General features: G+C 39.1%; 2 protein-coding genes across 8 annotated transcripts; both read right to left on the reverse strand.

Annotated features, from left to right (window-relative positions):
• Positions 1–479: 479 nt before the first annotated feature.
• LOC127417789 (palmitoyltransferase ZDHHC5-B) lies at positions 480–16,081 on the reverse strand. Of its 7 annotated transcripts, none has more exons than XM_051658020.1 (12): positions 15,633–16,081; positions 13,232–14,517; positions 12,488–12,609; positions 11,205–11,362; positions 10,092–10,264; positions 9,875–9,977; positions 9,670–9,761; positions 9,434–9,548; positions 8,859–8,967; positions 5,837–5,943; positions 4,521–5,269; positions 480–2,154 (listed from the first exon to the last, which is right to left on the reverse strand). In XM_051658020.1, exons 2-12 carry the CDS (start codon positions 13,366–13,368, stop codon positions 2,043–2,045), a joined length of 1,977 nt encoding a protein of 658 aa, XP_051513980.1. In that variant the 5' UTR covers positions 13,369–14,517; positions 15,633–16,081; the 3' UTR covers positions 480–2,042. The 7 variants fall into 7 exon arrangements, with proteins under 7 accessions (XP_051513980.1, XP_051513978.1, XP_051513982.1 ...); XM_051658018.1 differs by having other exon boundaries at positions 15,571–16,081; XM_051658022.1 differs by lacking the exon at positions 15,633–16,081 and adding an exon at positions 14,649–15,553.
• A 134-nt stretch (positions 16,082–16,215) lies between these two features.
• clp1 (cleavage factor polyribonucleotide kinase subunit 1) lies at positions 16,216–24,314 on the reverse strand. The gene is made up of 6 exons (XM_051658656.1): positions 24,027–24,314; positions 23,618–23,892; positions 23,431–23,538; positions 22,923–23,042; positions 20,655–20,792; positions 16,216–18,702 (listed from the first exon to the last, which is right to left on the reverse strand). The coding sequence occupies exons 2-6, from the start codon at positions 23,888–23,890 to the stop codon at positions 18,007–18,009; spliced, it is 1,335 nt and encodes a 444-aa protein (XP_051514616.1). The 5' UTR covers positions 23,891–23,892; positions 24,027–24,314; the 3' UTR covers positions 16,216–18,006.
• Between the last annotated feature and the right edge of the window lie 1,176 nt (positions 24,315–25,490).

Here is a 25,490-nt window from a genome sequence, read left to right on the forward strand (position 1 = left end):
AATAATGTGATTACATTTTCGCTGCAGTATTCAGTAAAAACTTTCAAGTTTTCAAGTTTTAAAAAAACTTCATAGTAAAGTTTAAGCTAAAGATGCTGCCAAGAACATAAATGCATTTGTTCAATGAGGAAACCCACCTTGTGTTCACTTGTATTATTTATTATTCTGCTGAAAATGTGTTGTTTGTGTGACTCAGAATCAGCAGCAATACAGAAGAGTTAAAAGAGTCGGCATTCTTCCCCTAAACCTCAACACACTCCTCTAATCAACACCTCTTACAGCCAATATGCAGACTGAGCATTCTCAAACCCTTGATTACAGTTAAAAAGACATCATAAGGCCATGGTGGAAATGTCAAAAGATTAAACAACAACAACAACAACAAAAAACACTCTCATTAGCTGTTTATGTCTGAGCAGTCTCTGGTTCTTAGACCTCAAAATCCAGACAAAATATGTGAACCATACATGGGTGACCTGTTTGCTGAACCAAAACTATAGATGGAATGTGCTCTTGTACAACAGTCAGATAGGTTAACACACAACTTCACTCTCAATCATTCAATCACACACACAAACACAATCAACCTTTTACAGTATGAGGACATAAAGAATGGAATTCTGCTTCACTGTACTCTGGCTGTTTATTTCAACTAATGTCCAGTAAAAAAAAAAAAACAACATAAAAGAAAGAATCAATTTAGGTTTTTAAAACAAAGTCACAATCTACATGCACAACCAGCATGTACTCGCAGGGATCCAGAGGACTGGCCTCATCTGAATAAATAAACTCTCTTGTGATTGGTTAACAGTGTATCAAGAGAGTATGGCTCTGGACTGGACACATCAATGCTTAAAAGTTACATTTTGCATATGATATCTTCGGTATTTAAGATAACAAAATAACTTTCCATTAAACATTGTGCTCTAGTAACTTCTACCAAGTGTGCTATCTGTGAAACAGGGTCCATGACCAGGATCATCTCTTTGGCTGAATAAAATCCATTCGGCTGATGCAGCCATTTAAATCAGACAAACACCATTTCAAGTAAAATAACAATCACACATCATATGCCTGCATCTTATTTTTACTATCTTCTTTATCAAACTTAATACTTATAATAATACATCTGTACCTGTATAAAATTATATTCTGATAAAATTATGGAGAAAAGAAAAAAGATAAGGGTTATTTCACCTAAAAATGAAAAAACTGTCATTTCATGCGCATTTATTCTTGAATATGTGTTATGCCAGCCCAGGTTTGACATCAATGATACCGAATGGTATTGGTTCTTCAGTGTCACGACCAAACGTGACGTTACAGTTTTGAATGTGAAAGTGCAAATGAGATTTGAGAGCTGGGATGGAAGGGACGATTTTCAGTCAACCTACAGTACATTGCGGTCTGTTCCTCTAACAAGTTGTAGCATTGCTTCAGAAGACTTGGAATACTGCACACGAGGTGCTTTTAGGTCATTTTTGGATATTGACAGTGTCCATCCCCATTCACTTTGTATGGAAATGTAAACAATGTAAACATTCTGCGTAACATAGAGGCCGTGGAATATGAGGACTGAAAATGACTAATGTAGTAAATTTTACAAATGCTTATTGGCTGACTGTTGTGAGGCCTGTGGTTTCTGTTGAAGTCAAAGAGACATCAGACATTATCATTACACATGACTGTGTGTCTCACATGGTCCCGCCTATTAAGGCTGAATGTCCAGAGATAACTGACAGTCCTGTGTACAAATTGGTAATACATTTAGGTACCAAATGATTCTTTAAATAACTAAAAAAGTTGTAATTTGTGTACCATATTGACATTCAGAAAACAAAATGCTGTAAGATTCATCTTCACTGGTCCATTTTCACAGATAATGTCCTCCACAGTGACTGATGAAGTTTGACTTGGAAACAGTATTTTTTTATGTCTTGTACGCTTTTTTGCATGTGTGGTTGAGCAGCTCTACATCCGTCTGATTCATGCTCAAAAGTGGAAAACTGCAGTGTGAATCCTCATTCTCAGGTGTGAGTCATTCATACTGAAATCTCATAGGTTGTCCCTCCAACACCAGTCACTTTCTTCACCCCTCCAGCAGGTTTGTGTGAGTAGGTGTTATGATTGGCCATGTTTTGTCTAAGAGTCGAGCTGATTGGTTGGAGTGGGGGGAAAGAGAAAAATGTAAGTAAACTTGCGTACATGGAGCACAAAGTACAAAAATAATAATACGACCAAGCACACTCTTTCATGGGATGCATTGAAAGTGTGGTAGGGATGTGTGTATTAAATGTGACAGACAACGTAAGCAACAGACATATTCTCAAACACTAGTTATAAAGTCATCATGAAATGGCATTCACATCACAACCCATTCTACTTCCACAATATGACATATTTCAGTTGCTGTTTACAAACAAATGCTTGGTGTCTGCACCTCTGGGTTCTTTAGGCACCCCAGAAAAGAAAAGATTTAAAAGGGCGCTTTATTCAAAACTTCAAATTAAGCTGAAAATGGCGAAAAAAGTGCTGTTTGTTTATAACCCTAACCGATTGTAAAAGAACGTTTGAGATTTGGGCTTCTTTAGATTTCCATCAGGATCACTGGATCAGAAGAAAGTCAGGATTTGACATAAATTATGATATATTACCATCCACTGTCATTGTTATCGCCTCTGCCCCGCAGCCGCTGTTGGTAAATTTGAACTTTCCTCAAAAGAATTATGATTGGCCACTTGGGAAAAATATCAAAAGTACTTTTTAACTAAAAACCAATCGCTTCCAGTCAGCAGCGGTATGTGCGTGTGACATAATCCTGCTGGCATGTTCACACGAGAATTGACGCACATGCAACACACCCGGAAGAGCAGCGCTGTTTACAATTGAGTAGGAGGATCACTGTACAGAAGCTTCGTTGGGTTTGGTTTAGATCTGTATTTATCTTTTTCTTTACTCACAATGGTGCGTTTGTGTGCTTATCCTGGATGTCTCAACCGAGAGGTGAACGTGAGATTACGTGAGATCTATTAGATGAGCAAGTCTGGACTTTATCTATCTGAATCTATTGTTATTTGATAGTATTGTGGTGACCTTTATTACATTACCATTAACCAGCATAAAATTATTTTCTTCTGATTTTAAAAAGGCTGCATTTCTTACAACAGCAGCCGAAATTTTTTTAATGCTATTTGGCTACTGGTTAACATTGAGCGCATTTACATGCATGTTATTAAGGCGCGGTAACATTTACCTTCGCACGGCAAAATTCCACGGGCGAAATAAAGTCATCTCATTGGGAATTTCCCATCGTGAATTTCATGCGATGGACTTCCAGTGGCAAAGAATTTACTTGTCAATTTTTGATTAATTTTTACAGGTAAATTTACCGCTTTGACCAATAGGAATTTGCATCTATAGTGGTTTGGCAGTTGACATCTGTGTGAGTGTTGCTTCGTTCACATCTACACAGTATACTGACACTGGACAATAATATCATTTGAGTGGTGAGTTTCTTTTTAACTTCTCTCTCACAGAGTATAAAGTGCAGCATTAAAAAGAGGCTGCTTGGCAGTTCATTTTTGCTTGATTCACACACGCTCAATGTCTACCAACACCCTCTTCGCCAGTGGAATTCCGTTGTTCAAAGGTTAATGTGACCACGCCTTTACACCGATTATGCTTAATAAGCAGACAACATATGTGGTCATGTAAACGCATAAAACAGCATTCCTTTATCGGTGTAAGGTCATAAACGGTGTAAGAATAAACCGATTGACACGGGTGGATTTTTGCTAATTATGCCGATTTTGCATTGTATGTCAACACACCTTAACTGTCGTTCTTACTGGCTCATCCAATGTGCACACATGTTGCGCACATGCCTCTTCATGGTTTGACGTCAAAAGCGGATAATAGCACGATTATTTCAAATATCATGTAAACGCAGATTTCTTGCTTTGGCTAATTTTTTTAATTAGCTGATTTTTGGGAGTAGTCAGTGAATTGGTGTGCATGTAAATGGGCTCATTAACCAATGACTGCACTGCCTTGGTGACATCATCCGAAAAGGAAATTAGTTTCAGAGGCAGGGCAAATAAATACACTTTTTTCCTTTGTAATAATGTGCACAGATGAAATATGATTTCATGTTGACTTTTAAGACATAAAAATTGCAGAAGCAAAAAGAGCCAAACCTTAGCACAGAGTCATCCTTATGGCCACAAGGCAGGAGAGGTGGGAGGTCAGAAGAGAGCAAATAAACGTAAAAAAAAAAGAGAGAAGGACAGAGAAGGAAAAATGACAGAAGGGCAGAGAAAAATGGAGGGTGCATATAGTAATTTAATGGAGAGTAGAGTGGCCATGGGTTGCAGGGAGTAAGAAACAGTGTTACTGAACAAATAGAGGAAAACAGAGCAAACCAAATGAATTCAAACTTCTACATGACCATGACACAGGCGTGCAAGTTTTTTGGGGTGGGTGGTTAAGAGAGACGACTAAAATCCACAGGGATTACTCACTTCGGCATTGGAATCCCACCCCCTGAGCTAGATGGGTGGTGTTGTAATTTAGCACCACCTGTGTAGGACAGTGATTTGCCCAGAGGTGTATGGCCAGGGGCGGGACCAGGAGGAGGGGAGCCCAATGAGCGGGCACGAGGAGAAAGGGGTGGAGCCCGAGAAGGGGGTGAGCTTGTTGGGCGCAGGAAAGCTCTGTTAGGGGAGGGTCTTAGGGGGGCAGGGCAGGCCTGGAGAGAGCCCTCCCTCTGCTGAGCAGACAGGAAAGGGGAAGTATACCCCAAAATAGGCGGGGCCCCTGGTGCTGTGCTTAGAGAGTTCGGAGGGTGTGGTCTGGGTGGGGACAGCTCATGAGCAGCAGACTCAAACTCTGGGCTTTCGGAGGGTGTCAGCAGACTTTCGTAAGACAGGCTGCCATTGCGCGTCTGATTGGCTAAACTCTTATAACTAGTGGTGGTTGTGCCCTCAGAAATAAGTGGCCCGAGGGCGTTGTGAGCCGTGTGGGCAGAGCGAAGGCTGGAGGAGCAAGAGGCTGCTGCTGATTGGAGGAAGGTATCGGTAAAAGAAGGATAAGAACGCCCACCAAACGCAGAGGCCCCACCCAGCCCCCCTGAGCCTACTCTAGCCCCCTCCCCTCCCCCACGGCACCCTGCACCCCCCTGGCTTGACAAACTGGGGTCTGAGCGGTAGCTGGGCTGGCCGGTGGTGATGGGAACTGAGGGAGACTCGGTCATACTGTTCCCTCGGCTCATCTGAGAGGAAAAAGAAAGATAGAAAAAGTACACCAAACATTCCCGACAGCTGAAGCATTACCAAAGAGATGAATGACGACACAAAACTGAAAGTTTGAGCAAACCACACCGTATAAAGTGACTGAAGACGTATGAAAGCACAAGTATTATGTTACAAACATTGAGGAGGATTTGACACTAGATTCATGGCATCTTTACAGAATGGGTGAAGAAGAAAAAAAAGAGGGATTCAATTTATGCTTCAGAACGGTTTGAATCGAATGCAAAAATTGGAGAGTCAAGATGACAAAACACAAGAGCACGGTGCAAAACACACCATAACAACGAATGGCTTACATCTAAAACTTACTCGCTGAATGACTGCCATTGATTTGTGTTATTCAAGCAAAATAACAAAAGAAAGGAATCAATGCATTAACAAAAACAAAAAAAGAAAAAAATATTATGTAAAGAAAAGTTGGATTGAACAAAAAAAAATCAGATTGTAAATCAGATGGTAAATTCCATTGTGTGACAGTTTCACCATAGGGGTTTGTGTGTATTTACACGTACTGCATGTTGACTTACCTTGCTGGAATGTGTTGAGGCTGTGGGTTTTTTTCCTGGGCTGCTGTAAGCCGGCCTGTATTTATATAATGAAGGTGTGGGCTGAGCCTCAGTCAGCAAGCTGCACTCTGATTGAAAGATATGAGCAGGTTGAAACTACTAAATCCTGGATTAAAGTGAATTGTTATATAAAAATAATAAACAAGCACTTTTCTTCTTTCTAGAAAATTCTACTAGAAAATGTAACACAGAAACTGCTTTATGTCACATGGCTCATGTGGGTGTGCAGTACATTGGAAATGTACAATTGTAGGGATGTCCCGATACTATTTTTTGGAGAATAAGTATGAGTACCGACATTTGCAGCACTTGCAAACTATATATTCATCTCATTAAATCATAGCTTTCGCAGTTTAATAATCACAATAGGACATAACGTGCTTTTAATTTGTGCGCTGAATGTTTACAGAATGACATTCGTATGTCAGATTGTATCGGAGCATTTTTAGGAGCACGAGTACAAGTACATGAGTGCGGTATTGGACCTACAGTATTGGTATCGGGATATCCTTAGTTTTTTAAACCCTGCCGAAGGCTATACACTACAATAATGGCCTGTTAATGAATAGCACTGGTCTATAGGGCCCGTATTCACAAAAAATCTTCAGGCTAAATGTAGCTCCTAACGTGGACATTTAGGAGCAACTCTTAAAAATTAGGGGTGTGACGCTCCTTATTTTAGGACTCTTAAAATTTTCATATAAGATTAATTCATGAAGCATTTTATTGCTTATAGTAGCTCCTAAACCCACGACAGCTTAGAAGTCACCCTGAGAACTTCTCATCCCTAAGAGTGACTCACAAATGATCTGAAGCATGCCTAGTGTCATCAATCCACATTAAAAACAATGTTTTAGAATATTATTATGACATAAATCTTTTAAATAGGTAACACCTGAATGGCAATTGAGTCTATGATTTTAATAATATAACATTACAAACATTATAATATTGACTTTAAAAAATGTATCATCTGAGTCTCGAAGATGTTTTCATTATTGCCAAGTTAGTTAGAAATGCAGTTACCGGGCCTGGGTAGCTCAGCGAGTAAAGACACTGACTACCACCCCTACAGTCGCGAGTTCGAATCCAGCGCGTGCTAAGCAACCAAACTGGCCCGGTTGCTAGGAAGGGTAGATTCTCATGGGGTAACCTCCTCGTGGTTGCTATAATGTGGTTCGCTCTTGGTGGGGCACATGGTGAGAATGGTGTGAAGCCTCCACACGTGCTACGTCTCAACAAGCCACGTGATAAAATGTGCGGATTGATGGTCTCAGATGCAGAGACAACTGAGATTCGTCCTCCGCCACCTGGATTGAGGTGAGCCACCACGAGGACGTAGAGTGCATTGGGAATTGGGCATTCCAAATTGGGGAGAAAAAAAAAAAAAAGAGATGCAGTTACCTCTCCCACAAATCAAAACAACCCATTTACACCAGAGTGTAAATGGGTTGAAACTGGCCACAGTAAAAAGAATCTGTCAAGCATGATCAACTGACCCTTCGATAAGTTCCTCCCCCTTGGCTACTGTTGCGTACTCTGACAAGCTCTGCAGAACTCCTCATTGGAATGATTGGGAGATTGCTGTGAACCGTGCGGTATTTGGCAAAATATTCTCATAAATGGAATGGATAATATTACTACACAGGCTGGAATCAAGAGTGACATTGTAAAGCATATTTATCTGAAGTGTTTTGTCAAATAAATTGTTAAATTACACAGTAATTTGATTGAAAACTGTGCAGACTGTTAATCAGAACTGAGGCAAACGATCATCACAGTTAAATAAAAAGAGAAAAGCGTCACTTGAAAGCGATTACAAACCTCATAACATTAGTGTAAGTGAAAAGAACTGCTTAAAACGTCTTATAACACACTAATTTTGATGCGGTGATCTCTTTATTTACTATCACCTGTACTAAGACCAGAATCAATACGTAAATGAATGAATGTTTGGTTGTTAGCTTTAATTTACCTTGGAGTAAATGTAGGTGTCCTTGCTGATGTTATCTATGCTCATTTGGGAATGAGGAATGACACACTTTAATCCATAGCATGCTCTTCTCAACATTTATATAAAGATTTTTTTTTTAAAAGAAGGAAAAACACTGCATGTATCCTCTATAGGTACCTCGTGTCACTATTAAAAGTGACCAGCAAAGTTTTTTTAATTTTTTGGATCATTTCGATCCCGCTTAAAACTACTCAAACACACATTACTCCAGTAAGCTCTCATTGTAAAAAGGCAAGCGCTTGTCAGAGAAATGGTGGCGGGGCAACAGTTGCTAAGACAGGATTGGCCAGAAATGCTTTTCAGGCGGGGCTTAGCAAAGGGTAAATTGGAAAGTTCTGTTATCCATCAGCAGAATCATCTATCAAACTATATATGCCCTCTCCAGACCCCACATCGTCCAACAATTCAGAGCGCATTTTTTCCTGCGGATTCAGAGAAAAAAGGCGACATTGAAGGCCATCGCAGGGCTAACCGGTGTAGTTAATAGATGGGATGCATGCTTGTTTCATTGCACCAACACAGGATGAAAAAGTGTTCAACAACCGAAAAGAGAAAAAATATTTTAGTGTTCAACAACCGAAAACCGAAGAATCTGTTGGCTAAATTGCGCTTCCCTGTCTACCAATCACTTTGGGCGATTTAAAAGAGCATGCTAATAAAATCTGACATCATCCATAGCAATGAGGTCACCTCCACCTTACTCTTACATGAAGATTTCCTAAGGAAAACTTGCTCTAGCAGTTTTGTGAATAGCTTTTAAGAAAAAACTCTTAGTTAGGAACTCTTTGGAGAACTCCTTGTGGTACAATAAAAATCTTTGTGAATACGGGCCCAGATTCTGACTAATTGTGTAAGGAATCATTAGACAACCAGTGGACACCATGTACAGGCAACTAAGGTTTGCAGGCACACTGCAAGTGCACTGTAATTTGATGGTAGTGTGTGATGCATTTATGTCTGTACACTAACCTTCATTTTGTGTGTGAGGCAGCCCTGGGTATCTGTGCTCTGGTTTAGGTGGTGGAGGGGGATCAGCATCGGTGGATTGGCTCTCCATTATCTCCAGACTACTTTTAGACTGAGGTACACACACACATATACAGTATACATGGGAACTCTTGGCAAAAATAGCCTCCTCGACTAAAGGGATTTAATTGAACCTACTTTTTATATAATAAAGAGACTAGTTATTTAACTGATGAAATGACTTTTAGCACACTTATTGCTGGGACTGTCATCCAAGAGCTACTGGAGGTTATGTGCCTTGTGCAAGGGCTCATTGGTTCACAGATTTACCCCTTGTGGGCTTTGAACCAACAACATTTCATTTACCAGCCCAGACCATTAACCACTTGGCTACACCTCTTAAAATGATCTCTTCAAACCTTGAGATTGAGTCGAAAAACAATTGGTGTCACAGTGAAACACATTGCCCTCCAAACACCCTACAAGGTGCTAAACTTTACCCAAATTGAGCTTTTGTTTCTAAAAATAACCAACCATTAATATTATCACAATGAAAGAGTGTGGCAATGTGTTTGTACCTGCTGGATGCCATTATCCAGGACTTTAGCTGCTAGTTGGGCTTCAGATAGAGGTGGACGCAGGAACGGCGGCTGGACCTGGACAGAATGAGGCTTTCGCAACCGACCGAGATACCTTTGCACAAAAAGACAGATAAACAATTACAAGGCCATACAAAGAGATCAAACAACACATAATCAGGGGTAATCACAATGTCAGTCAATTGTTTGACGGAAAAAAAAAAAAACTTGTGAACCTTGGAGCCTGTGAACTACAAAGCACATGTGCAATGTTTTTCAAACATCCGTGCGTGAAAGGGTTAACGCCGCCTCTGAACTTCCCAGTCACCTAAGGGTAGGGAGATGAAATTTGAGAACATGCCCTCGGAATTTAAACACAAAAACAGCATCAATCTATTTGACCAACAACATAGAGTGTGGACACAGGACACAACCACTGACCTGTTCATTGGTGGTTCTCCCTCTGGCTACAAGAACAATGTGAAACCCAGTGAGTCCCGCAACCGGGACGAAAAACAAACCAGCTACACACATCACTGCCATACTGAGTGGAGTGTTAAGGATGTGCTGTATGTTGTAGAACTGGGCAATGTGTATTTGTGTATGTGTATGTGAAAGAAACATGCATATATATACGTGAGTGTGTTACAAAGGATACGTGACTCCAGAGTGGACTTGGTCCAGTTGTTTAGTGTGATGGAGGATGTAGAGCAGACTGAAGCCAAACACATTCATTATATGAATAGTGAGAGAGAGCAGGAACAGAAAGAAATGACGATAGTTCCGCCTCCCAATGCAGTTGTTTACCCATGGGCAGTGATGGTCAAACTCCTAGATGCATACACACACACAAACACACAACACAGTGTGAATGGACAATAAAAATATGAGAACATAAGTCAAGACCAGGCACAGACATAATCAGTGGACTTTTTTCAAATTTTCTGTGCTAATTTTGGGGGGAAATCTGTAGAATTCAGTGGACTTTTTTCACATTTTCTGCCCTTATTTTGGGGGGAAATCTGTGGAATTCTGCAGCGTTTTTTGGGGTGAAATGTGAGGAATTCTGCAGACTTTTTTTTGCACATTTTCTGCACAAATTTTTGGGGGAAATGTGCGGAATTCTACAGACTTTTTTCTCATTTTCTGTGCTGACTTTTTTATATATATATTCTGTGCTAAATTTGGGGGGAAATGTGCAGAATTCTGTGAAATGTTTTACATTTTCTGTGCTGATTTTGAGGGAAAATCTTTATAATTGTGCTGACTTTTTTTTTTTTTTTTTTTACATTTTCTGCTCTAATTTTGAGGTGAAATCTGTGGAATTATTTTTTCATATGCTCTGTGCTAATTTTTCTGGGGAAATATGTGTAATTCAGTGGATTTTTCCACATTTTCTGCACTCATTTTGGGTGGCAGATTTTTAAAAAAAATTCTGAGTTAAATTTTGGGCACTTTTTTTACTTTTTCTGACAATTTATTTTGGGAAATACGCAGAAATCAGTGGACGCTAATTTTTTGGGGAAATTCTATAAATTTCAAAATTCTATGGAATAGATTTAAACAGTAAAATGTGTTAAACTGAGCTGAGAGTACTACAGTCTTATTGATATCAAATTAAAACAACAAAATTAGCCAAATTATTTTGAAATAGAATTTAGAATAGAATAGAATAAACAAGCTTTCTGCGTACACAGATTCTGTGTTGGCCTGGTCAAGACTGAAGACGAGACACTGAAGACTTTATTCAGTGTGAAAATCCATTGTGTACCTCCACACAGTTGTCACACACAGAGCAGTGTGAACAGCGAGGTGGTCTGTAAAAGCGACACGTGGAACACCACTTCATCCGCACCTGAATGCTCCGCACCTCCACCGTCTTATAAAGCGGAGCCCGGAAATCATCCTCTTTATCCTCGTCTTCCTCAGCTACAGAACACATGTGCAAACCAACATGCCATCTATTTCAGTACTCCTCATCAAAGGGTAATTTCACGCAGAAATTAAAATAATGTTATCTTTTACTCACCCTCATGTCGTTTCAAACCTGTATGACTTCTCAAATCTCATTCATGTCTAGGTCTATAGAAATAGGTTGCATAAACATCGATTATGGACTTTTTAGACCTGGACTGTCCATTGTCACTGTATGCTTTTATTGTATGGAGAAGAGCAGTGTCAATGTTCAGACAAACTTTTCCTTTTGTGTTCCACAGAAGAAGAAAAAAGTCATACAGCTTTGGAATGACATGAGAGAGTAGATGACAGAATTATGAACGTTTAAGCCCCACCCATTAAATACTTATTAATATATAATGTTTGTGTGTATATACATCTCCCTATATATACATTATATACATATATGTAGAGCGCTCTCATAGAAGACTGTGAAAAATGCAAAAATATCACAAAAGTATAGTGGAGGATAAAATAATATAATCATCATTTGGAAATGAAACTTCTACGTGTTGACACATTTCTACTAGTATACTGTCCACCCCCATTCAGAGCCCTGCAGCTGCTTAACAGTCTCATTACAAGTGTGAGCATGTCAACAAAATATACATCTTAAATATGCAATCTTGCAGTGCGTAGTTATGATTTTGCAGAAATTTCATTAATTTTTAAGATTCAAGAAACTCACAACACTTGGCCACGTGACAGTCAGCGCACCTCAATTAGAAGCAGAATATGTTTGGTACGCTTCATCCTCACACGGTTGTGCAAACTGTTGGTAGAGTGCCATTTAGGACTCTGATTGGTAGAGCAACATTTAATGTTTTGCTACAGTTGCCAAGATGTCAATGTCTTGGGACAGTGGGACACTTTTTATGTTTTAATTGAGATTTTGCTTATATCACACTGAAAAAGACAAGGACGCTGACATGCTGTCCTACTGGTTTTACGTTTAGTGGGACACATGTTATGGATCTTTGACTGCAGCAAATCATATGACCCCAGGTTGGAAGCCACTGCTTTAACGCCTTCACACACCTCGTGTCACATCTAAACAGGGTTTACTCACATTAAATGCATATAAACTTAAGTGCATACCTCTGGGAAAGATGCCTGGGTCCATGAATGTGGCCATACAGAAATTGGCCAGTGTAAAGAGGAAGACAACAGCATTATAAAGCAGAATGGAAGAGGAGAAACGCTCTGATAGCCAAGGACACCTGCAAAGAGATGGCTCTCATTAATTCAAAGAGTTTTGTACACTGAATAAAAAATATTTTTTGAACAGATCAATATTTAACTCCTTTTTTACTATAAAGCTCCACCTTCGACCAACCCCAACCAGTAGGTGGCTGAATGTGAAAGTCACTTCCACTAGATTTACAGTAAAACATTACTTACATTTTTATCTTTTTCTCACCCACACCTATTATATTGCTTCTGAAGACATGAATTAAACCACTGGAGTCTTATGGATAAATTTTATGCTGCCTTTATGTTCATTTTGGACCTTCTGAGTTCTGGTCACCATTCACTTCATTGTATGGACCTACAGAGCTGAAATATTCTTCTAAAAATCTTCATTTGTGTTCTTCAGAAGAGAGAAAGTCTGGGATGGCATGAGGGTGAGTAAATGATGAGAGAATTTTCATTTTTGGGTGAACTTCCCCTTTAAGTTAACCTTAAAATTATTTTGTGTTGTACAAATGAATGAAAATTAAGTTAAGCTAAAGATGTTATATGTTCATTTCTGAGTAGAATCTATTTATTTTTATACATTATGCTTGTGAGCCAATAAGTCAATAATTTTTTTCATGTATGAATTTATGAAACTCTGCTTACGTGAAACAGAGAAACAGAGTCGTGGCCCCAACAAGGAAGGCTGTTGCTGCTGACACAGGCACATAGCGGCTGGGGCGGAACGGCAGGGATGGGGAGGGGTCTCCGAGAGCCCCGCCCACACTGAGACCCACAGGCATTTGGAGGCGTCACAAAAACAGAGGGATGGGAGGAGGGCTCAGAGAGAGAGAACAGCGTGTAGCCATGGTAACAATAACTTCTGTGGAACAGATGTTGCAAAAAAAAAACAAAAAAACAAAAATTGTGTATACATAGGATTATGTTCTTACAAACCAAGGTGCATTCCTTTTCTAAATAAAAAGTGAACGTAAAATAGTGCACGTGCTTCTCCACAGATATCTGTGCCAAAACATAAAAAATAGATTACATTTATATATACGTAATATGTGATACTATGACTGCACTGTAATATAAAAATAGCTCTAGTTTCATCAAAAATAAGTTCATATGGCTTGAATGCAACAAAGTTTGGTTGATATAAAGAAAATCTAGTGACAGCAAAGCTCTTTTAGTGCAGGTTACACAGAAAAGAGCTCAAGGGGAAGCAGCAGTTTGAGTTCAGGCATCCGCACAGAGACTGATTTCATATCTCTCAAAGCATCACAGCAGATGAGTGCATGTGAGCATGACGTCAGACTACAAAAAGGAAAAGATAACAGAAATTTGAGACAAGTATGAAACAAAAACCAAAGAAAATAAAAAGAAAATATGACTCAATGGGAGTCGAGATTCCCCTTGGAACAATCCGTCTAAAAAAAGACAGCAACTAGGAATACAAAATAAAAACAAACACAGCTCTTGATGTCTCGTGTCCTGAATGAGAACTCATTCTCCAGCCCAAGGTGATCTATGCTCAGACTTTAGTAATAAAGGAAACTTCAACTGGCCACAAAAAAAAAAAAAAAAAAAAAAAAAAAAAAAAAAGAGCAGAAAATATGGGTTTCCCAGGTTACAATCTCGTGAATATTGTAGGTTTGGATATCCATATGGTAATGTGCCAGTTTTCAGAGGTTTATGTACGCAAAAATGTTGCGCCTGCACCTGAGTGTGTATCCACCATCGTAAATGCACGTGATCTATCCATGTCCAGGGCCGAAAACTCCAAGTCTTGGTGACACATCAGCGTCCAAAACCACTTTAACCCTACTTAGTGTCCCACGCAGCCCTTCCTCTTCCTCCAAGGCACATGGATGAAACTGATGAGTGTGTGTGCTTCTAAAAAGCTGCCTTCCTCATTTCTGATTCCTATTAGCAGGCCTGATCGGTATCTAGGAGATAAATACACACATGAGATATGAATTGACATGATCTGACCACATATTTGCACCTACCATTCTTGAAGGTACCTGTTCCATGTCCTGTACAAGCAGCTTAATCATATGCACAAGATAACACATACCATCATGTGTGAAAAAGTGCAGTTGCATTGCATTGTGAAAACTACTTCTGTGTACACATCGTGTTGAAACCTGATCATTCTCTTGCTGCCCTATGTCACAACATCTGACTCACCAGGAAAGGGTGTGTCTTTAAATATAGTATGCTCTCCTGTATTCTCTTCTATAAAGTTTTCTGTATACAATTTCTAAACCCCATCCCCCTACAATCCCTGACCTGGGTTTGCTGTCACACACTGACCGAAACCAGTGACCTCGAGTCACTTGTACACAAGCCTCATTACACAAGACATAATCTTCTTTTCTTCCAGGATCTCCTGCTGTCCAACACGGTTTCATTCACAGGACATCCTAATGAGTGATCCAACTGCACACTTATATAGATGAAAGATGATATCTGAACATCACCTTATATGACTACCAACCCTCATAATCAATAATGACCTGGAAAATGTGTTATATTGTCACTGACCCACAGATCAGGTCGATAGTCATTTCAACAAAAGCCTTGCAAAAGAGAATGTATTGGAAAAAGCCACTGACCACATAAAAATGAGGTTTTTAAGCATGGGCAACTATTAATTGCATGATGTCAAGTTCACTAGATAGTCAGCGTTGTAAGACATCATACAGGTAGCAGATATAATGCTGCCTAGGTAGGCAGCTCACTAGATTTTGACACACAGCCATAGATTATAGCAAAAACACAAACTAAGATTAGTTAATTATGTACTGACATGAATTATGTAAAAACGCAAATAATATTAAGCAAGATGTCTACAACTGTGTGTGTGTGTGTATGTGTGTATTGCAAATTGTCCGTCTTTGGTTAGCTTACCGCCTCAGCTTATGATATCGTCCACCAAAATACTACTCAGCACAGTTAAAAGGGTGTTTGAAAACTAAAAATACATTTAACTTTACCTTTCAATTGTAAGGCGCTTAGAAAATGAGTGGAAAGTGAAGCCTGCGCCTCGAGTTTTTACCTCCGCGGCCTGATGCAGCTCAAACTCGGTGTCCGAGCGAAACGAAACCAGTTGACAGCCCGGCTTGAAACACAATCAAACCAATAACCGACACTTTATGAACAGCATCCGCTAACATATACTTGCTCTGCTCCGGAGGTCCCCGCTGTTTGCGTACTTTAAATGGCTGGTTTATTCACACATCCTGTGATTTGAAGTCTCGGTTTCTCTTTCCACCCCGGCCCGAGGCGGCGGCAGCAGCAGTATTATCTGATGGGAGAAGAGCTTCAGCTCTGTCTATCCTCTCTAATCTCCATCTCTTTCTACGGACTGGGAAACTGTTTTTGATCGGTCTACGCCCGGGGCTGAGAACTCCCCTAGTGCAATGTCTGATAAGCCAAAAATAAATCCTCCTAACAAGGCATAATCATCTTCGGCCCTAGCATCATTTAAGGACACCGGTATGGGACATCCAGTAGAGTTTTGTGCACAACATACCAGCAGTGTGAGATGTCAATATAGTAATAGCTCAATTAATTTGCTCAGAGGATGCAATATAATTGAAGTGATCTAGTATGGTATGCAGAATAATATGTAGTCAAACTGGGTTTGGTTTGTTTTATTGTTTGTTCAGAGGGACAGATGAAAATGCAACTGATTATATATATAAACACAACAGCTTTCACAAACGTACAAAATGGTTAAAATGAGCCCTTTGAACTAAATATATCTTAAAATACTGTTGAAGAACTTTAGAGATATGGTTTTATAAACTCCCCTTTCAGTAGAGATCTCCAAGACCTGTTTAGACTGTTATGACAAACGTATCTTTCACATAATGTCCCTGTTTTATTACCCCTTTCACTTACAGTTTAATCACGTGCAGGACATACATTGTTAATACATAAACGATTCAATTTTCACTAGTTAAAAGGCTAATTCTTGATATCAGGAATGGAATTACTAGAAGTGAAAGTGCACATTTTTGATATCAGTGATTATATTTGTACATGTAAGAAACGGGAATTCTTAATGTAATAAATGTCGTCATCGCACCATTTGTTAGGTAACTCCTAGCCAATCATGCGTCAGACATAGCTTTATAAGTCTGCTTACAATCTATCACATTGCTGTTTCAGTGTGCTAACACGGCAACCTCCACCACCCCACCACCACCGGTTGAGTGCTAGGCTCCTCGCCCCTGCCTCCTATCTCTGGCAGGATATGACGGTTCCAAGTACAACTTCTTTGGACCGCCAGACGGGCTTACACCAAAGAGATATTACATTCCTGTTTCATATTCATGAAATAAATGTAATCTTAAACGTTACTCAAGTCTGCGTGTCTTCCTGACAGAAATAAACATTCCTGATATCAAAAATTTAAACTAGTTAAAACAGCAATTCTTGATATCTGTAACTGCATTTTCACTTGTAGAATTTCACAATGATCTGTCATCCACTCCTATACAAAACACAATTACGGATCTCTAAAATTAATTTCTTACAAGTTGAAATTCCAATCTCATATATCAGCAATAAACTTCTTACTAGTAAAATTATACTTTTTGATATCAATAATAACATTGTTACTAGTGCAAATATCCATTACTGATATCACCAACTAAATTGCAACTATTAAACAAGCTAATCTTTGATATAAGTAAAATGGTTTTCACTAGCGGCAATGCTAATTTCTGATATCTGTGATTGTAACTAGTAAGAAGGCATTTTTAAACATCTTTAATTACTCTCAAATTTATTGATATCTAAAATAAATTTCCAGATATCTGAAATACCAAACCTAACATGTTGAAAAACATTTACAGAGATAAAAAACTTCACTATTTGTAATTAATTTTTTTACACCAGGAAAGGATATTTTGTATTAGTAACAATGTAATTAATGATATCATAAATATTCATTTTTACTAATAAGATTTACTTTGCTAATATGTGTATTTGGAATTCCAACAAGTACAAAATTAACTCTAGATCTCTGTAATTGCATTTCAAATAGGAGTGAATGACAGATTCACTGTGAAATTCTACTAGTGAAAATGCAATTACAGATATATATATATATATATATATATATAACACTGCTTTTGGTAGTTGAAATTCCATTTTTTATATCAAGTATGTGTATTTCTGTGAGTTATGACATCATTTTTTTTTTTTATTAAGAATTAATGTTTTTACTAGTGCAAATGTAATAACTGATATAAAAAATGTGCACTTTCACTAGTAGTAATTACGTTCCTAAAATTAAGAATTAGCATTTTAACTAGTGAAAATTAAATAGTTGATATTCATAATTCATATCCTGCACGTTATTAAAAGTAAATTCGGCTTGCCATATACAGTCCCTTAATCCCCATTCCATTGCAAGCCATCTACTTAAGGTCAATGAAACGAATGTCCATGATGAGCAGAGTGTGCCGTGGCAGTGGTCTGGGCGCTGGTGAGAGTACCGTCATCACCTGAGCTTGCGTGTCCACTGCTGTCACGACTATGAAGCCGCAGACGGGACTCTCTAAAATTCCTCTGCTCTGACCAGCATCCGACTCTGCCTCATCCTCCACAGAACTCACGCTCAGCACGTGATGAGTCAAATCCCGCCCGGGGCTGACCGGGACAAGTTTCAGCTGGGTGTCGTCCTGGGACATGCCCAGCGGCAGGCAAGAGTCTGGGATAGAGGGTGCTCCGATCTTGTATATGCGCACATCTGAAAAGCGTACATCAAAGGCATGAGGATAAAAAGAGGTTCCACGAAAGCCATAGAAGTATTCTCTGATCTTTTCATCCCGTGTGTCTCGCCGGCAGTCCTTGGAGCGCTCCACCACACCACCAGACTTCGGCAAAAGGATTACGCGAACGAAGTGTGGCAGGTCACGTTTCAGCTCATTGTAGAGGCGTTCCTGGTCCAGGACTAGAACAACATCCACCTCGAAGGCTGAAGCACAGTTGACCAGAGCCTGGTAACCTGAACCTTTGACCCAGCCGCAGGTGTTGATAATACAGCCGCCCACGCTAGCTTTGCGGTTCACCTCACAGCGCTGAGAAAACACTTCTGCGAGGCATGAAGTAAGCTACACACCCACAAAGAGAAAGAAAGGGACATGCATTATAATACATTCTATTAAAGTGTCTGGATGAAGCATACCACATACGGAAGTCAACGTGAAATGTCGTTCACTAATGTTTATCTGAGTGAAACAAAAAATACAGGGCATGACTTGAATTTATAAATCGGAATTTGATTAAATGGAGCCAGGTGATTGGAGCACAGGGTTTGAAAATGTAAGAGGGATTCGTGACATTAGCCAAAAAGGAAAGTCATTTCAAAAGGTACAGCAAGTGAGAGGTGAATGGGATGAGAGCATGGCCTGGGTTGGACTCAAACCCTGGTCTCCCATGAGCACATAACTCAATATTTCAGAGCACTTGCGCTGACCACAAGATCACCGATCTTAGGAATGTGCATTAAGAAATAAATAGGTTTGGATTACATGTTAACTTTAACAGTGCCACTTAAAGTCGAAGGTTTGACACACCTGTTAAGAATGGAGGAGGGATGACAAACATACTGACTCATATGTAAAATACTGTATGTAAATATGTAAAAAAGAGATAGAATGAATAATACATTTAAATATGTAAATAATATCAGAAACTGCATCTAAACTTAAAAAGGGTCAATAAATGGGGGTCTGGGTAGCTCAGCGAGTATTGACGCTGACAACCACTCCTGGAGTCAAGAGTTCAAATCCAGGCGTGTCGAGTGACTCCAACCAGGTCTCCTAAGCAACCAAATTGGCCCGGTTGCTAGGGAGGGTAGAGTCACATGGGGTAACCTGCTCGTGGTCACTATAATGTGTGGTTCTCGCTCTCGGTGGGGTGCGTGGTGAGTTGTGCGTGGATGCCGCAGAGAATAGCGTGGGCCTCCACACGCGCTACGTCTCCGCGGTAACGCGCTCAACAAGCCACGTGATAAGATGCGCAGATTGACGGTCTCAGACACGGAGGCAACTGAGATTCGTCCTCCGCCACCCGGATTCAGGCGAGTCACTACGTCACAACGAGGACTTAGAGGGCATTGGGAATTGGGCATTCCAAATTGGGGAGAAAATGGGAGAAAAAAAAAAAGGGGGCAGTAAATAAATACTAAGACAACAGACTGGAAGAATTGACTTTTATTTATAGTAGACTCCCACATAATTTGTATGTGTTAAAACTTAGCATGCCAGTGACAGCGGGCGATGGACACCGGAAAGTTAAATGTTTAGATCGGTTTCATACTGAAGAGCCTCTAAAAAGCTTTAAGCGTTTTTTTTTTTTTTACATAATGATCTTTCTCATAAATGTAAATATATGTCTGAAGGATTGACCACGCCAAACATAAGCTCACTGATGTAATTTTATCAGTTTGCACTGGATTGTCATGGACTGACTGTCATGAAACATTTGTAAATTCGAGGAACTGAGTTTTGATCCAAGCTGACAGAACACAAGCTACAGTTCAGAGGAAGATATTATATGAGTGCTTGACGGGAAGAAAACGCTGGATTTTTGTGAGGCTCGTGAAGTACATATGTTTAAACGTGATATCCTCATATTTGCAGATGGTATATGACAGAAGTTTTATTGATATTTGCCTTTGTATCATTAGACAAGAACTGTTGAGGAGAGAGAGGGAGAATGAAACAGGTGAGCACTTTAATGTTATGAGCTCGAACACGTCTGCCGCGGCTCTTATGTGGATCGTTTAAATGAGACTGTGTTGTAGTAACACAATGGCGTTTCTGCTGCCTTAAAAAACAAAACAGCCAAACAGGAAAATGTATTGATGCCGATAATTTCAAAAATTCAGAATATCACCCAATTTATCGGCTTGTCCGATATATCGGTCACCCACTACTCTCTATTTAAGTGCTCCCTTTTTGTCTTTCTAATTTCTGGGCTAAAGCTCAGTTTACCAGCAGTCCTTGTTGTTTTAAATCTTTTAAGGAGCCCACTCTATTAAGTGCAATTTTGTCAATACCTTGTTGTAAAGTTTGATGTTGGTTCCTGGTGTCGTGGAGCCAAAGTGAAAGACAAGAGGAGCCTGAACAGAGTAGCCTTCTTCTACATCAGCAGGACGCTCAATACACAGAGCTGACATGGTTCCAGGCACAGACACCTACAAACAAGGACAATTAAAGGAATATTCTGGGTTCAATACAAGTTAAGCTCAATTGACAGCATTTGTGGCATAATGTTGATTATCACAAAAATTATTTTGTTGACTCCCTGTTCTTTAGAAAAAGCAAAAATAGAGGTTACAGTGAAACACTTACAATGGAAGTGAATGGGGAGGGTTTAAAAGCAGAAATATTAAGCTTAATACAGTTGCAATCGAAATTATTCAAACCCCCCCCACCCAAAACAGTAAGGATTTACAAATGTAAGCTTTTCTGATGACCCAGAATTTTTAAACTTTACATCTATATCAGTTGAATATATAACCTAATATTTCTAAGTAGCAGGATTTTTTAAAAGTACAGCCATGTCATAATTATTCAACCCCTATTGCATGTAACTGTTTCTTAAATATGTAAGGCTACACAAGTAATTGTTTTAAAACAAAATTAAGTCATCGATCTGCAATGGCACACAAAGTTTTACAATTTAAGTTTACCGTTGTAAGCAAAAATGTATTTCTATGCAAAAAATGCAATTAAAAATCAGCTGTCTCAAAGAAGGTTTTATAGACGTATGACACTAAACTGAAAATGAGTTTTAGACCCATGGGTCAGCAGTACGTCTGGATTAAGATGACAAGGTGATGACAAGAACGACATCATCCCCACAGTCAAGCATGGAGGTGGGTCAGTCCTGTTATGGGGGTGTTTTGCGGCTGCAAGAAGCGGCTATCCTGACTATGTGACTGACACCATGGATTCTTTCAGGTATCAGGCCATTTTGGCATGAAAAATGTGATGCCTTCAGTGTGTAAATTGAAGCTCGGTGATCACTGGACTTTCCAGCAAGACAATAACACCAAGGATACATCCAAGTTGTCCAAAATCTGGTTCAGGGATAGGTTGTGGAACGTCCTTAAATGGCCATTTCAGTCCACCATTAAAATCCTATTGCAAACCTTTGCTGGGATTTCAAGGAAGCAGTGGCAGCACAGAAACCAAAGAATGTCAATGAGCTGGAAGCTTTTGCTCATGAGAAATGTGTAAAAATTCTAATAGAGAGGTGTCCGAAGCCTGAGAACACTTACCTGAAACATTTATTTGCTGTTATTAAGGATAAAGGATGCTCCACAAATGATTGACTTACTATTTTTGACATGACATTTGTGGAGATAATTAGTTATTTTTTATTTTATCATTTGGGTAAACTGAACTCTTTGTTTTCAAAATCACTCAAATGTGTATTAAAAACTTTGACTGTTTACTGAGGTTTTAGTTGATGTGTTTTAATTCACATCACCAGAATGTATTGCTGGTCAGGGGGGTTGAATAATTTTAATTGCAACTGTATATTATAAAAGCACTTACATACACTTTTCTGTTAAAAATTGGGTATTATTTGAACTGTAAAGTTCACGGCTGGTTTAGGGTTTACAGGGTTACGTCATCATGGCAATGAAGTTGTAAAATTGGGATACGGATTGGCCCCATTCACTTCCATTGTAAGTGCCTTACTGCAGAGGTCTACATTCCCGCACTCCAGCAGGACCCAATTCAATTTCTTGTGGCGCAGGATTAAATTTCCGAGTTGAACACAGGAGTGGGCGGTCAGAGAACAGCCTGGAAAATCTGATGTGGATATCTTTGTTATTAATTTATGAATGCAAATATATATATATATATATATATATATATATATATACACACACACACACACAATTAATATTTTATTTAAAATGTATATATTTTTGAGACAATAAACAGAAAATACGATGTAAAAATGTGCACACAGCACATGTAACAAATTACCGGTATCCAAAATTTATAGCAGGCTATGCTGGTAGTCAACGGGGCTTTACAATAATGGCAGAGCAAAGTGTGGACACACTGTGTAATCAAAGGTTGTGAAACTTGGACTAGAAAATGATCAATTTAGTGTTAAGAAAAGGAGGAACAAGTCGAAAATCATTTTTGTGGTGACAATTTGGCCACAAATGCTGTCGATTGAGCTTAACTGGTCTAGAAACTGGAACTGTCCTTTAAATATACAGACAGCACATAATTTGTTACAAGACTGTAATGTTTAGAAGATGCTGCAGTGATCTGTATTTCAGGCATCGTTTACTTACACCGCTTTGGCCAACATCCAGTTCTACCAGCGTAGGCCTTCGTCCCAGCCGCACAGCATAGTTCAGCAACAGTCGACACACTGTTGACTTTCCCACGTCAGTTGGTCCAACAACCATTACCTGTAATCCCGCATGACATTTAAAAGGAAATTTCAACCATAAATTAAATTTCCGCCATCATTTACTCAACCTTGTATTGTTCCAAATCCGAACTCACAAAAGGAGATGTTCGACAGAATGTTAGGGACTGACAGCCTCAATCCCAAATCAATTTCATCATAAAGAAAAAAAGATGCACTGAAAGTGAATGATGACCAAGGCTGTCAGTCCCAAACATCTCCTCCTGTGCCTCATGAAGGTCATACTGGTTTGGAACAAGGTGAGGGCGAGTAAACAATGGCAGAATTTTCATTTTTGGGTGAACTGTCCTTGTAACTATGATTTAGACATGTCTGTGTCACTTTAAATCTATACATTAACTGTCTGAGATACATGTCTGGTAACATACCCGAGGACCTCTCTCGTTCTCTTTCTCTGCTTGCCGTCTCATCTGCTCTAGAGCTGCATGAGTGTTCAGATACAGTAGCATGGGCGTATCTTTGGAGACATAAGCCACCTATATTCATGGGGAGAGACATGTTTAATTTCATTATCCATCCCCCTGCTATCATGAGCAGTGCTATGAGATCTCTCACCTCTGTCTTGCCCGTGAGTGACACACTGCAGCCTTGCCAAGTGAACACAGCGACCTTAGAGCCTGCCCCAAAGGTGTACTTCTTGTTCTTGTTGAGTTCGGACCCGAACACCTCTGCCATACCGGACAGAAGCTCGAGCTGCACTCGCTCTCCTGCTTCGACCTCGAAGCGCAGTTCAGTCTCTTTCTCCAGATCGAAACGTGTCCCTGTCCCAGCACTGCCCGACGAGCTTAAGCCGTCCTCGGCTGACTTCTCTGGGGCTTCTGCAGTCATGACTGTGATAGAGAAAGAACGTAATGTTTAGAGAGTATGTTCGTTCGCGTTGAGTACTACTTTTTAGTAATCTAGAGATGCTTGCATTATTAAAGACGGGTAATTAGTTAATGGGTCTCTAATGAGTGTGATATACCTGTTGGAACTCGTTCCCGGTGTGGTATTTCTCAGCGGATGGCGTGTTTAATAAGAATTTACACAGATGAGGCACACTGTTAGCTTGCTACTGTTAGCGTGTCGATATAATTAAACAGATGGCGGTCTGGCTTTTGTAAATAACGTTTGTGATAAATATATCATAACATAAACTGAGTCCTCAAACATCCACAGTTTGCGATGTGACTTGTTCTTTTAAAACAAATCTTTCCTTTTATCAAAGCATCGTGATGTCTTTTCAAACCACAGTGATGTTTACGTGTCGCGTGTAGATGACATCACACAATGACGGTTCTGCCTCTAAAAAACCAAAACCAAAATTAAATAATTTAACATTAATAATAATGTAAATTAATGTTAAAATACAGTAAAATTACTTTTTATTTGCTGCTTGAAAGTCTCACGGGTATCTGTGACAGCAAATAAAGAACTACCTGTACACAATTTCATCAAATATCTGGTATATTTAAAAACAACAGAAGTCAAATATTTAACTGTTTAAGAAAATGACACAATGCCGTTCAAACATGTGATGTCAGTTTTCTATAAATGTGCACATCTTCTCTGTGAGAAGTAATTTGTTACCAGTAGCTTAACTGAGCATTGTGACATACCCTTCTCAGGTAAAGTTGATCAATATAAGCTTTTCAATGACTGTTTAATTCTTGTTTAATATTTTACATTTATATGGAAAACCTCAAGGAGCTTTCATCTAACTTTCATGAGCCAAAATATGTGTGAATCTCACACACCTGGGTCATTCCTGGGATTGGATCAACTTGGAATTATTATTATTATTTTTAACTACATTTAAGTTTCTGAATCCTCCACAACATTAGGCACATATTAAACATTTTCCCACCTTTTATTATTCCTACTGTTTTCTGATTTGAATAATGGAAGTTTTGAAAAAGGTTTGAAAATGATTCTACACAATACTGGGTATAAACATCTACCTACTACTCACGTGTCCCTTAATACCAATTTTATGACTACAAATACAACATTTATGACAGTTTTCTCATTTTTTATGTGATGAAGCTTAACTAGCAAATTGTGTGTCTGTGGTCTCATTATTTTTGTTTTTTAAAAAAATTACATTCTGATTTTTAACCAAAACCCTGCCTTTTTGTACCAGCCCTAAACATGTCAAGCTGTGCTGAGCAAACAACACATTGATTTTTAATTATGTTTCCATTTTAATTATTGTGTGTGTGTGTGTGTGTGTGTGTGTGTGTATATATATATATACAGGTGCATCTCAATAAATTAGAATGTCGTGGAAAAGTTCATTTATTTCAGTAATTCAACACAATTTGTGAAACTCGTGTATTAAATAAATTCAGTGCACACAGACTGAAGTAGTTTAAGTCTTTGGTTCTTTTAATTGTGATGATTTTGGCTCACATTTAACAAAAACCCACCAATTCACTATCTCAGAAAA

Source organism: Myxocyprinus asiaticus, chromosome 27 (genome assembly GCF_019703515.2).
Source record: "Myxocyprinus asiaticus isolate MX2 ecotype Aquarium Trade chromosome 27, UBuf_Myxa_2, whole genome shotgun sequence".
Classification (NCBI taxonomy): domain Eukaryota; kingdom Metazoa; phylum Chordata; class Actinopteri; order Cypriniformes; family Catostomidae; genus Myxocyprinus; species Myxocyprinus asiaticus.